Source organism: Streptopelia decaocto (assembly GCF_964273445.1).
Source record: "Streptopelia decaocto genome assembly, chromosome: 2".
NCBI lineage: Eukaryota > Metazoa > Chordata > Aves > Columbiformes > Columbidae > Streptopelia > Streptopelia decaocto.
In genome coordinates, this window is record NC_138655.1 from 1,433,962 (window position 1) to 1,446,966 (window position 13,005).

At 52.2% G+C, this 13,005-nt stretch overlaps 3 protein-coding genes across 3 annotated transcripts; all 3 read left to right on the forward strand.

Moving 5' to 3' along the window:
• Positions 1-211: 211 nt before the first annotated feature.
• On the forward strand, positions 212-526 carry LOC309436358 (feather keratin-like; the record flags this gene model as incomplete). Its single annotated transcript, XM_082045486.1, has 1 exon — positions 212-526. One exon carries the CDS (start codon positions 212-214, stop codon positions 524-526), a length of 315 nt encoding a protein of 104 aa, XP_081901612.1.
• A 6,520-nt stretch (positions 527-7,046) lies between these two features.
• On the forward strand, positions 7,047-7,367 carry LOC309436103 (feather beta keratin-like; the record flags this gene model as incomplete). The annotated part of the gene is made up of 1 exon (XM_082044999.1): positions 7,047-7,367. One exon carries the CDS (start codon positions 7,047-7,049, stop codon positions 7,365-7,367), a length of 321 nt encoding a protein of 106 aa, XP_081901125.1.
• Positions 7,368-11,167: 3,800 nt separating this feature from the next.
• LOC309436247 (feather keratin 1-like) lies at positions 11,168-11,470 on the forward strand (the record flags this gene model as incomplete). The annotated part of the gene is made up of 1 exon (XM_082045277.1): positions 11,168-11,470. The coding sequence occupies one exon, from the start codon at positions 11,168-11,170 to the stop codon at positions 11,468-11,470; it is 303 nt and encodes a 100-aa protein (XP_081901403.1).
• Between the last annotated feature and the right edge of the window lie 1,535 nt (positions 11,471-13,005).

Sequence of the window (13,005 nt, forward strand, 5' to 3'; positions counted from 1 at the left end):
TCCTTCTCCTGCCCCGCCTGGCCCCTCTCTTCCAGCACGCTCTGCCCCCAGCCTCAGCAGCCCTCACGCCTCCCCACCGCCACGCTCCCCACAGCCCCACACCAGCCTCCCCACTCCCTCACCCTCCTGCAACACCGCTCCTCGCACCCTCACCCCCCTGCGCTTGCTCAACAGCCTCTCGTCCCTTCCAGGCCCCCTCCACACCACACACATGGCCTGCTACGACGTCTGCCGCCCCTGCGGACCCACCCCGCTGGCCAACAGCTGCAACGAGCCCTGTTCCCTGCAGTGCCAGGACTCCCGCGTCGTCATCCAGCCTCCCGCTGTGCTGGTCACCCTGCCAGGACCCATCCTCACCTCCCACCCCCAGAGCACCGCCGTCGGATCCTCCTCATCGGCTGCCGTGGGCAACGAACTCGGTGCCCAGGGAGTTGCCATCAACTCCGGCGCCTTCGGCTATGGCAACGGCTATGGCTTTGGAGGCCTGGGCTGCTTTGGCGGCAGAAGGGGCCGCTACATCTGCTAAGGGCCCTTGCCAACACCCGTGACGCCAACCACACACACCCTGGGAGCAACGTCATGGATTGAGGACACACACCTCTGCACCCTTGTAGGCACATTGACCTGCTGTCCGTGGCTCCTACTCTCCGGGCAGCAAGCACAGAAGCAAGGAAGGGGCCAGCCTGGGCTGCCTTCATTCCTTGCCAAAGGATCTTCTCCTCTTCTCCCACCTCTTTCTTTGTACCTCAGACTTGCTCTTTTCCACTTGGCACTCCTACCTTTGTACTCTTTTTGGTCCCCAATAAAGTTCTCTTGCAGTCCAGCCTGAGATGCCTCCTCTTGCTTTCTTCTGCCATGGTTCATCCAATCTAACTGAGCAACAAAACAGGGCTCAAGGGGCCATCATGCTGGTGGGTGGAAAATGGCCACAAGACTTCTCTTAGCAAGTAAGTCTTCAGGAACACCACCCACGTGCATTTGGTGGCCTTCCAGTCTGTCATACAAGCCCTTCACCTACTCAAGAAAAAGGCTTCAAAACTGTCATGCACTTCTAACGTGGCCTCTCACCCACGCTCCCTGTGGCAGCAGCTACTTCTCCAAATCAATTCCTCAGCACCAGTCGCTGTCCATCACAGCAAACAGAATCATTGAGTGCACAAGGAACCTCTGGAGATCATCTCCTTCAAACCAACCTGCTCAAGCATGGTCAGCTCGATGAGGCCGTCCATGCAACGTCCAATGAGGTGCTGAGTATCTCCAAGGATGGAGGCTTCACTATCTGACTATGCAACTAGTTTCACTGTTTGACCACCCTCTCACTGAAAAATCATTGCCTTCCCCTCCAAGGAAACAGCACAGCTTCTCTGCTTTCTCCATTCTTCCTTGGCCTGGCCGTAGGCACCAATGACAAGAGTCACATTCACTTGTCCATGTTCCCTTTCACTTGAGTATTTTGACACGCTGATGACTTCTACCTATGCTGCCTTGTCTCCTGTCATCGTGTCTCATCTACACGTCTTTTAATTACCTCCAGGGATGGTGACTTCACCACTTCCCTGAGCACCCTCTTCCAATGCCCGACAACCCTTTCTGGGAGACATTTTTCTTAATATCCAACCTAAATCTCCAATGGCACTACTTGAAGCAACTTCTTCACCTCTTAAGTTTTGCTACTTGAGAGAAGAGAACAACATCCTCCTCTCTACACCCTCCTTTCAGGCAGTTGCAGGGAGAACGAAGATCTCTCTTCAGCCTCCTGTTCTCCTGGCAAAACACCCCCAGATCCCTCAGCTTCTCCCCATCCCACTTGTGCTCCAGATCCTTCACCAGATTCGTTGCCCTTCTCTGAACCCCCTCCAGCTCCTCAAAGGTCTTTCTTGTCATGATGGGCTGAAAAGTGAACGCCAGATTCTAGGTGCAGCCTCACCAGCACCAAATACAGGGGGATGGCCACTGCCCTGCTCCTGCTGGCCACACTAGTGATGACACAGGCCAGAATGCTGTTGGCCTTCCTGGCCACACGCTGGCTCATGTTCTGCCAGCTGGTCACCAGTAGCCTAGGTCCTTTTCCAACAGGCAGCTTTACAGCCTGTCTTCCACCAAGCCTCTGGTGTTCCTTGGGGTGGTGGTGACACACGTGCAGAACCCGACACTTGTCCTTGTTGAACCTCAGACAATTGCCATCTTATCATCGATCCAGCCTGCCCAGATCCTTCTCTAGAGAATTCTTACTATCCAGCAAATCAACCTTCCTGCCCAACTTGATGTCATCTGCAAAGGTATTGAGGGTGCACTCCATCCCCTTGTCCAGATCATGGACAAAGATATTAAACAGAACTGGCCCCAGTACTGAGCCCTGGGGAACACCTCTTGTGAGCGGTCACCAACTGCATTTAACTCCAGTCATCACATCTCTTTGGGTCCACCCATCCAGCCAGTGTTTCAGCCAGTGAAGAGTACACCTGTATAAGCCATGAGAAGACTCTTTCTCCAGGAGAAATGGTGTAAAGTCCAGGTAGGCAACTTGGACAGCCATTCCCTCATGGACTAAGCAGGTCATCTTGCTGTGGCAGGAGATCCGGTTAGTCAGGCACAACTTGTCTTTCATAAACACATGCTGACTGGGCCTGATCTCCTGCTTGTTCTCTGCATGCAGTGTGACGGCACTCAGCTTATATGCTCAACGTGATGGCACTCAGCACTCATAAGTTTCCCTGGCACTGAGGTCACACTGACAGGAGTGTAGTTCCTTGGATCCTTCTTCCAGCCCTTCTTCTATATATGTCTCACATTTGCCAATGTCCAGTCATTGGGGACCTCCCTGGTGAGTCAGAACTGCTGATAAATGATGGAAAGTGGCTTGGTGAGCCCCTCTATCAGCTCCCCATTACACTTGGGTGGATCCCATCAGGACCCATAGAATTGTGTGTGTCTAACTGGTGAGGCAGGTCACCAACCATTTCCCTTAGATTCCTGGGGCTTCGTTCGGCACCCCTTCCCTGTCTTCTAGCCCACGGAGCTGCGTGACTGGAGAACAACTCCTTTTACAATTAAAGTCTGAAGCAAAAAAGGCACAAAGACATTTTACTCATACTTTGTCATATTGTTTCCCCCTACTTCCACTAAAGAAAGGAGATTCTGTTTAGCCTACCTTTTGTTCTAATTTATGTGTACCAACTGTATTTATTGTCTTTTACATCACTAAAGAGACTAGATTCTAGCTGGGCTTCGGCATTTACAGTTTTCTCGATAAATATCCTCACAACATCCTTTTGGTGCTCCTGAGCAGCCTGCGCCTTCTTTCAAAGCTCATACAGTATTTTGTATTTTCTGATTGTCAGCCAAAATTCTCTGTACAGCCCAGCCCGTCATATTCCCCACTGGCTCATCTTTTGGCACATGGAGACTCTCTATCTAACACGCAGGAAGCTTCTGGAACCTCACAGAAGCCAAGCGCGTAGTCCCTTGGACGCTGAAAACTTGCCATGGAAACCCACCACAGTAAGCTACAATGTTCCAAGACACAGGCTCACCAAGACACCCACAGAGCACACCCAACATGAAAGGCCAGGCCTAAAGACAGGCATAGCAAGCTGACAGGCAGGGAGGGACTGACTACGGTACAACCAGAAGCCCTCATGCCTGAGAACACTGCAAAGCCACGACCAGGCTGCCTGGGCAGCGAGGAAATGGGGCCCCCTCTTCACAACGCATCCACAAACCACAGCCAGGCAGCTTTCCAGCCACTCTTCCCCAAGCCTGTAGCGTTCACGGGGTTGTGGTGACCCAAGTGCAGGGCCCAGAACTTGGCCTTGTTGAGACTCATGCAATTGGTCTCGACGCATTCATCCAGCCTGTCCAGGGGCCTCTGTAGAGCCTTCCTACCCTCCAGCAGATCAACACTCCCACCTCACTTAGTGGAGTCTGCAAAAAAGGGCACACCTGATAGATCCCCTCATCCAGGTCATGGAGAAAGATATTCAACAGAAATGGCCCAAGTAGTGAGCCCTGGTGAACACCCCTTGTGACCAGCTGCCGACTGGATTTAACTCCACTCTCCACAACTCTTCAGGCTCAGCCATCCAGCCAGTGGTTTAGCCCGAGTAGAGGATGATCGTGCAAGCCATGAGCAGCCACTTTTTTTGGAGGAAATAGTGTCAAAGGCCTTACTAAAGTCTTGGTAGACAAAATCCACAGCCATTCCATCATCCACTAAGCGGGTCCCCTTGTCATAGAAGGAGATCAGGTTAGTCAGGCAGGACCTGCCTTTCATAAACACATACTGACAGGGCCTGATCACCTGCTTGCTTGTCCTGTACATGGAAGATGATGGCACTCAGCATGATCTGCTCCATGACCTTCCATGGCACCAAGGTCAAATTGACAGAGCTGTAGTTTCCTAGATCCTCCTTCCAGACTTTCTTGTAGATAAGCATCACATTCCCAACCTCCAGTCAACTGAGACTTCCCTGGTGAGCCAGGACTGCTGAGAAAAGATGGAAAGTGGTTTAGGGAGCACGTCCAGAGCTCGGTCACAGCTCCTGGCTAGAACCCATCTGGCCCCATTATCTTGTATATGTCTAACTGGTGTAGCAGGTCACCAACCATTTCCCATTGGATTCTGGGGGCTTCATTCCACTGCCCATCCCTGTCTTGCAGCTCAGGTGCCTGGGCACCCAGAGAACAACTAGTCTTATGATGAAAGACTGAGGTAAAGAAGGCATTTAGGCTTTTTCCTCATCCACTTTAACTGTGCAGACAACTGCCGCCAGTAAACCTTGGAGATTCCCCTTAGCTCTCCTTTTCTTGCTAATGTATGTATAGAAATGGTTTTTATTACTTTATACGGCAGTAGCCAGATGAAGTTCTAGTTGGGCTTTGGCGCTTCTAGTTTTCCCCCTGCATAACCTCTCAACATTCTTGTGTTCCGGCTGAGTCACTAGTTTTTGGTTGCAAAGAGCACAAACTCTCTTTTGTTTTATGAATTCCAGCCAAACCTCCCTGCTAAGGCCAGGCCAGTCTCCTTCCCTGATGGTTCATCTTTCGGCAAATGGGGACTCTCCCATCACAGATGGCGGAATCTTCTGGTACCTTCTCACAGAAGACAAACCTGAAGCTTTTCTGCTACAAAAACCTCACCATAGAAACCAAATACACCCAGCTACAAGCTTAAAACTGAGAGGGTAACAAGACACCCACAAAGCACACTTCAGGGGAAAGGCCAGAGCTAAAGACAGGCTTAGTAAGATGGCAGCAAGGCGGGCAGTCAGTGAACGTGATAGAGGCAGCAGCTGTCAATGTCTGGAACAGCGCCAAAGACCAGACCAGCCTTCCAGGGCTGTGAATACTCGGGGCCCCTTCTTTACAATGCACCTTCTAAGCACACCATACAAGAGCATGGTCTCACCTTGCTGGGGGGTCTTCAACTGATCCCTTGGCGAGGGAGATCCCCAGGACACCATCCACTCTTCCCTGCAGAGCCCCACAGTGACGCATGCAGGGAGTCTCTGCACCACCAGCCTCCCTGCTGCAGGGTCCAAGCTGCAGGGAACCCCAAGCAACCGTCCCTGTGCTCTGAGGTCTCACAGAAAGCTCCTTAGTGAGGTCATTGTCCCCCTCAATGTAGGCTCCCTGGGGCCCTGAGGACCAGGAGCAGGAACAAGCCCGTGACCACGCTCTGCTGGCAAGATGGGGCTCAGGGCTGGGTTGACTTTGGCTGGATGGCAGGTGCCCACCAAGCTGCTCTATCACCCCTCTCCTCAATTGGATGCAAAAAGAAAATATGAGATAGGGCTCCTGAGTCAAGGACAAGGAGATCACTCAGCAATTACTGTCATGGGCAAAAAAGACACATCTTAACTTTTCCAGCATCAGGTCCTTCACAGCCTGAAGGGGATCAACATGGAGGCAGGGGAATCTCTGCTCTGGTGCCTGGGGCACCTCCTGCCCCTCTTTCTTCTCTGACCTTGGAGTCTCTAGACTCATACATTCCCATTTCTTTCTTCAAGTTATACGGTCACTCTTTCTTCCACTTCTTAAATAAATTCTCATAGGGGTAACACCACCATGGCTGATTAGCTCTGAAATGGCCAGAAAAAGTCCCTCTGGAAAGCAGGTGGCACTGGCACTACTGAACAAGCTGGAAGCTTCTGGAAACTTCTCAGAGAAGTACCACTGTAGCTCCCTCACTACCAAAATCTTTCCGTGTAAATTAAGTATATGCAGCTAAAAGCTTACATGCAAAAAAGCACTAAAACACCCACAGAGAACACTCAAGAGGAAAAGTCAGGCCTAAACACAAGCTTAGCAAGAGGACACCAATGCAGAAGCCAAAGAAACACCATAGAAGGCACAGCCACTAACAGCCGGCACAGATCCAAACTCACACTAGTCTGCCAGAAATGGGAGGAAACGGTGCCCCATCTTTGTAACACAACCGCAAACCACAGAGTGCCTTGGGATGACCTCACTGACGACACCCAACCTCTCCTACGCTTTAGGCTGTGTCCTCTGCCCGCCTGGACACGCGTCATCAATGCCAAGTCGTTGGCCTCTAACGCTTGCAGTTCAAAGCTGCCACCAGGGCCAGGTGGAAAGTCCTCAAGACAAAAACAAGAAATTCAAGCATTGTTGGAAGGAAAACACACCCTCCTCATACCTGGCCAGGCTGTGGCATCAATCAGCTGCTGGCTGCAAAATGTCGCCATGCGCAAAGGCTGTCCCGCCCCTCGGGGACCAGCATAAAAGCCGGCCCAGCGCCTCTCTCCCTCACACACTCTCCTGACGACTTCTCCTCCCTCCGTGCTCAACAAGGTGAGCCTCAACCCCCTTCCCCTCCTTCTCCTGCCCCGCCTGGCCCCTCTCTTCCAGCACGCTCTGCCCCCAGCCTCAGCAGCCCTCACGCCTCCCCACCGCCACGCTCCCCACAGCCCCACACCAGCCTCCCCACTCCCTCACCCTCCTGCAACACCGCTCCTCGCACCCCCACCCCCCTGTGCTTGCTCAACGGCCTCTCGTCCCTTCCAGGGCCCCTCCACACCACACACATGGCCTGCTACGACGTCTGCCGCCCCTGCGGACCCACCCCGCTGGCCAACAGCTGCAACGAGCCCTGTTCCCTGCAGTGCCAGGACTCCCGTGTCCTCATCCAGCCTTCCACTGTGGTGGTCACCCTGCCAGGACCCATCCTCACCTCCCACCCCCAGAGCACCGCCGTCGGATCCTCCTCATCGGCTGCCGTGGGCAACGAACTCGGCGCCCAGGGAGTTGCCATCAACTCCGGCAGCTTTGGCTACGGCTTTGGCGGCCTGGGTGGCTTCAGAGGCCTGGGCTGCTTTGGCAGCAGAAGGGGCGGCTATATCTGCTAATGGCCCACACCACCAACCCTGACATACGCCAACCACCGCTTTGAAGCTATGGCATGGTTCATGGACTCAGCTCTGGACACTTTTTGGCACGTGAACCTGCTGTCCATGGCTCTTCCTCTAAAAAAGCCAGGAAGATCTTAGTGCTCTTGCAAGATCTATGTCACAGAAGTAACCTCAGCTGATGGTCGCCCTACGTGCAGATTATATTTCTTACCTTGTTCTTGGTGCTCCTGCCTTTTCACTCTTTTGTTTCCTCAATAAAGGTCTCTTGCATCCCAGCCTGAGACGTCTCACTTTACTTTCTTCTCTCAAGGCTCTTCCAACCTCACCCAGCACAAAGCCAGGCTCAAGAATCAAACTGGACAGGGGGGAAAACGGCCACAAGACCTGTCCCAGGAAATATGTCACCACCTATACCAGCAAAAACACAGACGAGAATCTGGGGGTGTTCCACAACATGATACAAGCCCATCACTGAATCAAAGAAAGACTTTGACACAAGAATACGCTCATCAACATGCCTCTGGTGAGACCTCCATATGCCAACACACACTTGACCATCCTTCTTCCCCACCATGACTCTCCGGCTCTACCAGGAGCAGAATCACAGAATCATTTAGTATTTAGACTTTCTTCATGGTTTCAGAGGTCCTGCCAATTCTGTGATCCAACACAGGCTTCCTAAAGGGTCACACCTCCTGTGGGTGCACTCACCTGCTCCAGCGTCGGGTCCTCTACGGGCTCCAGGTGGTCATCTCCACTGTGGACAACCCTTTTCTGGGAAGAAAATTTGCCTAATATCCAATCCAAACCGCCCCTGGCACAACTTGAGGCCATGTCCTCTTGTCCTGTCACTTGGTACATTGGAAAAGAGACTGAATCCCTTCCTCACTACAACCTCCTTTCAGGCAGTTGCAGAGAGACAAAAGGTCCCCCCTCACTTTTCTTTTCTCCAGGCTATATGCCCTCACGTCCTTAGGTGCGTCCTCCATCACACCTGTGCTCCCAACTTTTCACAAGTTCCATTCCCCTTCTCTGAAATTGCTTAGGCACCTGGAGATCTTTCTTTCTGTCAAGGGCCCAAAACTGCACCCATGAGTCAAGGTGTGGCCTCGCCAGTGCCAAGGACAGGGGATGGTCACTGTCCTGCTCCTGCTGGACACAATAGAGCTGACACATGCCAGGACGCTGGTGGCTGTCTTGGCCACATACACTGGCTCATATTCAGCCACTGTCGACCGACACCCCCTGGTCCTTGACCACCGGGCAGCTTTCCAGCCACTCTTACACAAGCTTGGAGCCTTCATGGGGTTGTGGTGAATCAAGTGCAGGACCTGACACTTGGCCTTGTTTAACATCATGCAACTGGTCTCAGCCCATTGATCCAGGCTGCCCAGGGCCATCTGTAGAGCCTTCATAGTCCCAAGTGGGTCAACGCTCCTGCCTAACTTGATGTCATCTGCACATGTACTGAGGGTGCACTCAATTCCCTCATCCAGATCAAGAAGAAAGATATTAAACACAACTGTCACATGGACTGAGCCCCGGGGAATACCCCTTGTGAGTCCCCACCAACTGGATTTTACTCCAGTCCCCATAAACCTTTGGGTCCAGCTATCCAGCTAATTTTTCAGCCATCAAAGACTAAGGCTGTCCAAGCCAGGAGCATCCACTTTCTCTGGGAGAACCAGTATCAAAGGCGTTACTAAAGTCTTGGTAGATATAATTCACAGCAATTCCCTCACCCACCAAGCGGGTCTTCTTGTCATAGAAGAGATCAGGTTAGTCAGGCAGGACCTGCCTTTCATAACCATACGCAGACTGGGCCTCATCACCTCCTGGGTTGTCCTGTACGTGCGGCATGAGAACACTCAGCATGATCTGCTCCATGACCTTCCCTGGCAACAAGCTCAGACTGAAAGGGCTGAAGATTCTCACATAATTCTTCCAGCCCTTCGTGCAGAAATGCCTCACATTTGCCATCCTCCAGTCAACTGAGACTTCTCTGGTGAGCCGGGACTGCTGAGAAATGATGCCAAGTGGCTTGGTGAAGCACGTCCACCAGGTCCCTCAATACCCTTGGCTGGATACCATCTGGTCCCATGTCCAACTGGTGTAGCAGGTCACCAACCATTTCCCCTTGGATTCTGGTGCTTCATTCTGCTCCTCATCCCTGTCTTCCAGCTCAGGGAGCTGAGCAGCCAGAGAACTGTGGAAGGTCTTACAGACAGTCACCTTGAGTTACTGGAACGACCTTGACCAAAATGGAATGAGGAACCAGAATGTTTTTGTACACGAAAAAACATTTACAATGTGTTAGCCAAATTGCCAGAGTGCCTGCAAGATGAAGTAAACCAATCACATGATAATTTTAAGGGTGTGAACATCTAGCGTAAGCCAATCAACACAGAAAGTTAAACACCTGTACAACAGCAACTAGCTATATGTGTAAGCGCCTTGCCTAAATAAAGAGTCTTTTGGCTCACCTGCACCACAAGGCTTTGTCATCAATCCCTTCAGAGAACAACAGGTTTTGCAATTAAAGACTGAGGCAATGAGGGCACTAAGCATTCTCCTCATCTTTTGTCTCTGTGTTTTCTTCCTGCGGCAAATAAATGAGGGAAATTCTCCTTAGCCCTCTGTTGCTGATCATGTATGTACAGAAACATTTTTAATGTGTTTTACAAAAGTGGCAGATCAACATCTAGATGGGCTTTGGCAATTCTAATGTGCTGCCTGCATAACCTCTCAACATCCTTGCAAAGCTCCTGAGTACCCTGCACCTTCTTCCAGAATTCCTACCTTTCTCTTGTTTGTATCCTGAGTTCCAACCAAACCTCTCCCTTCAGCCAGGCTGGTCTTCTTCCCTGCCAGCTCGTCTGCTACACACAGACACTGTGTATTTAACATGAGGAACCTTCTGGAACCTCGTCACAGCTTCCAACTGTGTAGCTCCTTCCCTGCTAAAACCTTGACACATGAACCCTGCACACCCAGCTCATGAGGAAAACACACACCAAGACACCCACAGAGCACAACAAGTGTGGAAGGAAAGGCTTAGTGAGATGGAAGCAAAGAAGGCTGGGATGAAACACCTTCCAGAGGCAATTTTTCAAGCCTGGATCAGCTCCAAAGCCCAGACCGGCCTGCAGGGTCTGTGAGGAAAGGGGTCCCGCTTCACAAAGCACCCGCAAACCACATGGATGCCTTGGGATGACCTCACTGACGACACCCCACCTCTCCTACGCTTTGGCCGCATCCTCTGTCCACCGTGACATGCGCAATCAACGTCAAGCTTATGGCCTCTAATTCACGGACTTCAAAGCTGCTGCCAAGGCCAAGTGGACACGTCCTCAAAACAAGAACAAGAAACTGAAACATTGCAGGAAGGAAAACACACCCTCCTCATTCCTGGCCAGGCTGTGGCATCAAACAGCTGCTGGCTGCAAAATGTCGCCATGCACAAAGGCTGTCCCGCCTCTCGGGGACCAGCATAAAAGCCGGCCCAGCGCCTCTCTCCCTCACACTCTTATCCTGACGCCTTCTCCTCCCTCCGCGCTCAACAAGGTGAGCCTCAACCCCCTTCCCCTCCTTCTCCTGCCCCGCCTGGCCCCTCTCTTCCAGCACGCTCTGCCCCCAGCCTCAGCAGCCCTCACGCCTCCCCACCGCCACGCTCCCCACAGCCCCACACCAGCCTCCCCACTCCCTCACCCTCCTGCAACACCGCTCCTCGCACCCCCACACCCCTGCGCTTGCTCAACAGCCTCTCGTCCCTTCCAGGGCCTCTCCACACCACACACATGGCCTGCTACGACGCCTGCCGCCCCTGCGGACCCACCCCGCTGGCCAACAGCTGCAACGAGCCCTGTTCCCTGCAGTGCCAGGACTCCCGTGTCCTCATCCAGCCTTCCACTGTGGTGGTCACCCTGCCAGGACCCATCCTCACCTCCCACCCCCAGAGCACCGCCGTTGGATCCTCCTCATCGGCTGCCGTGGGCAACGAACTCAGCGCTCAGGGAGTTGCCATCAACTCCGGCAGCTTTGGCTATGGGTTCGGGGGTCTGGGTTGCTTCGGCGGCAGAAGGGCTGGATACATCTGCTAATGGCCCACACCAGCAACTCTGACATATGCCAACCACCGCTTTGAAGCTATGGCATGGATCGTGGACTCAGCTCTGGACACTTCTTGGCACGGGGACCTGCTGTCCATGGCTCTTCCTCTAAAGGAGCCAGGAAGATCTTAGTACTCTTGCAAGATCTATGTCACAGAAGCAACCTCAGCTGATGGTCGCACTACGTGTTGCTTATATTTGTTACCTTGTTCTTGGTGCTCCTTCCTTTTCACTCTTTTGTTTCCTCAGTAAAGTTCTCTTGCATCCCAGCCTGAGAGGTCTCACTTTACTTTCTTCTCTCAAGGCTCTTCCAACCTCACCCAGCACAAAGCCAGGGCTCAAGAATCAAACTGGACAGGAGGGAAAACGGCCACAAGACTTCTCCCAGGAAATATGTCACCACCTATACCAGCAAAAACACAGACCAGAATCTAGGGGTCTTCTAGAACATGATACAAGCCCGTCACTGGATCAAAGAAAGACTTTGACACAAGAATACTCTCATCAACATGCCTCTGGTGAGACCTCCCTATGCCAACACACACTTGACCATCCTTCTTCCCCACCATGACTCTCCGGCTCTACCAGGAGCAGAATCACAGAATCATTTAGTATTTAGACTTTCCTCATGGTTTCAGAGGTCCTGCCAATTCTGTGATCCAACACAAGCTTCCTAAAGGGACACACAGTATTACAGTATCATAGTATCTTTGGGATTGGAAGGGACCTCGAAAGATCATCTAGTCCAATCCCCCTGCTGGAGCAGGAACACCTAGGTGAGGTCGCACAGGAACATTTCCAGGCGGGTTTTGAATGTCTTCAGAGAAGGAGACTCCACAACCTCCCTGGGCAGCCTGTTCCAGTGCTCTGTCACCCTTACTGAGAAGAAGTTTTTTCTCAAATTTAAGTGGAACCTTTTGTGTTCCAGCTTGATCCCATTACCCCTTGTCCTATCGTTTGCCACTGAGAAGAGCCTGGCTCCATCCTCATGGCACTCACCCTTCATATATTTATAAACAGTAATAAGGTCCCCCCTTAGTCTCCTCTTCTCCAAACTAAAGAGACCCAGCTCCCTCAGCCTTTCATCAAAAGGGAGGTGCTCCACTCCCTTAATCATCTTCATTGCCCTACGCTGGACCCTCTCCAGCAGTTCCCTGTGCTTCTTGTACTGAGGGGCCCAAAACTGGACACAATATTCCAGATGTAGTCTCACCAGGGCGGAGTAGAGGGGAAGGAGGACCTCTCTCGATCTACTAACCATCCCCCTTGTAACACACCCCAGGATGCCATTGGCCTTCCTGGCCACAAGGGCACAGTGCTGGCTCATGGTCATCCTGTTGTCCACCAGGACCCCCAGGTCCCTTTCCCCTACACTGCTCTCTAATATGTAATTTCCCAACCTATACTGGAACCTGGGGTTGTTCCTGCCCAGATGCAGGACTCTACACTTGCCCTTGTTAAATTTCATTAGGTTATTTTCCGCCCAACTCTCCAGCCTGTCCAGGTCCCGCTGGATGGCAGCACAG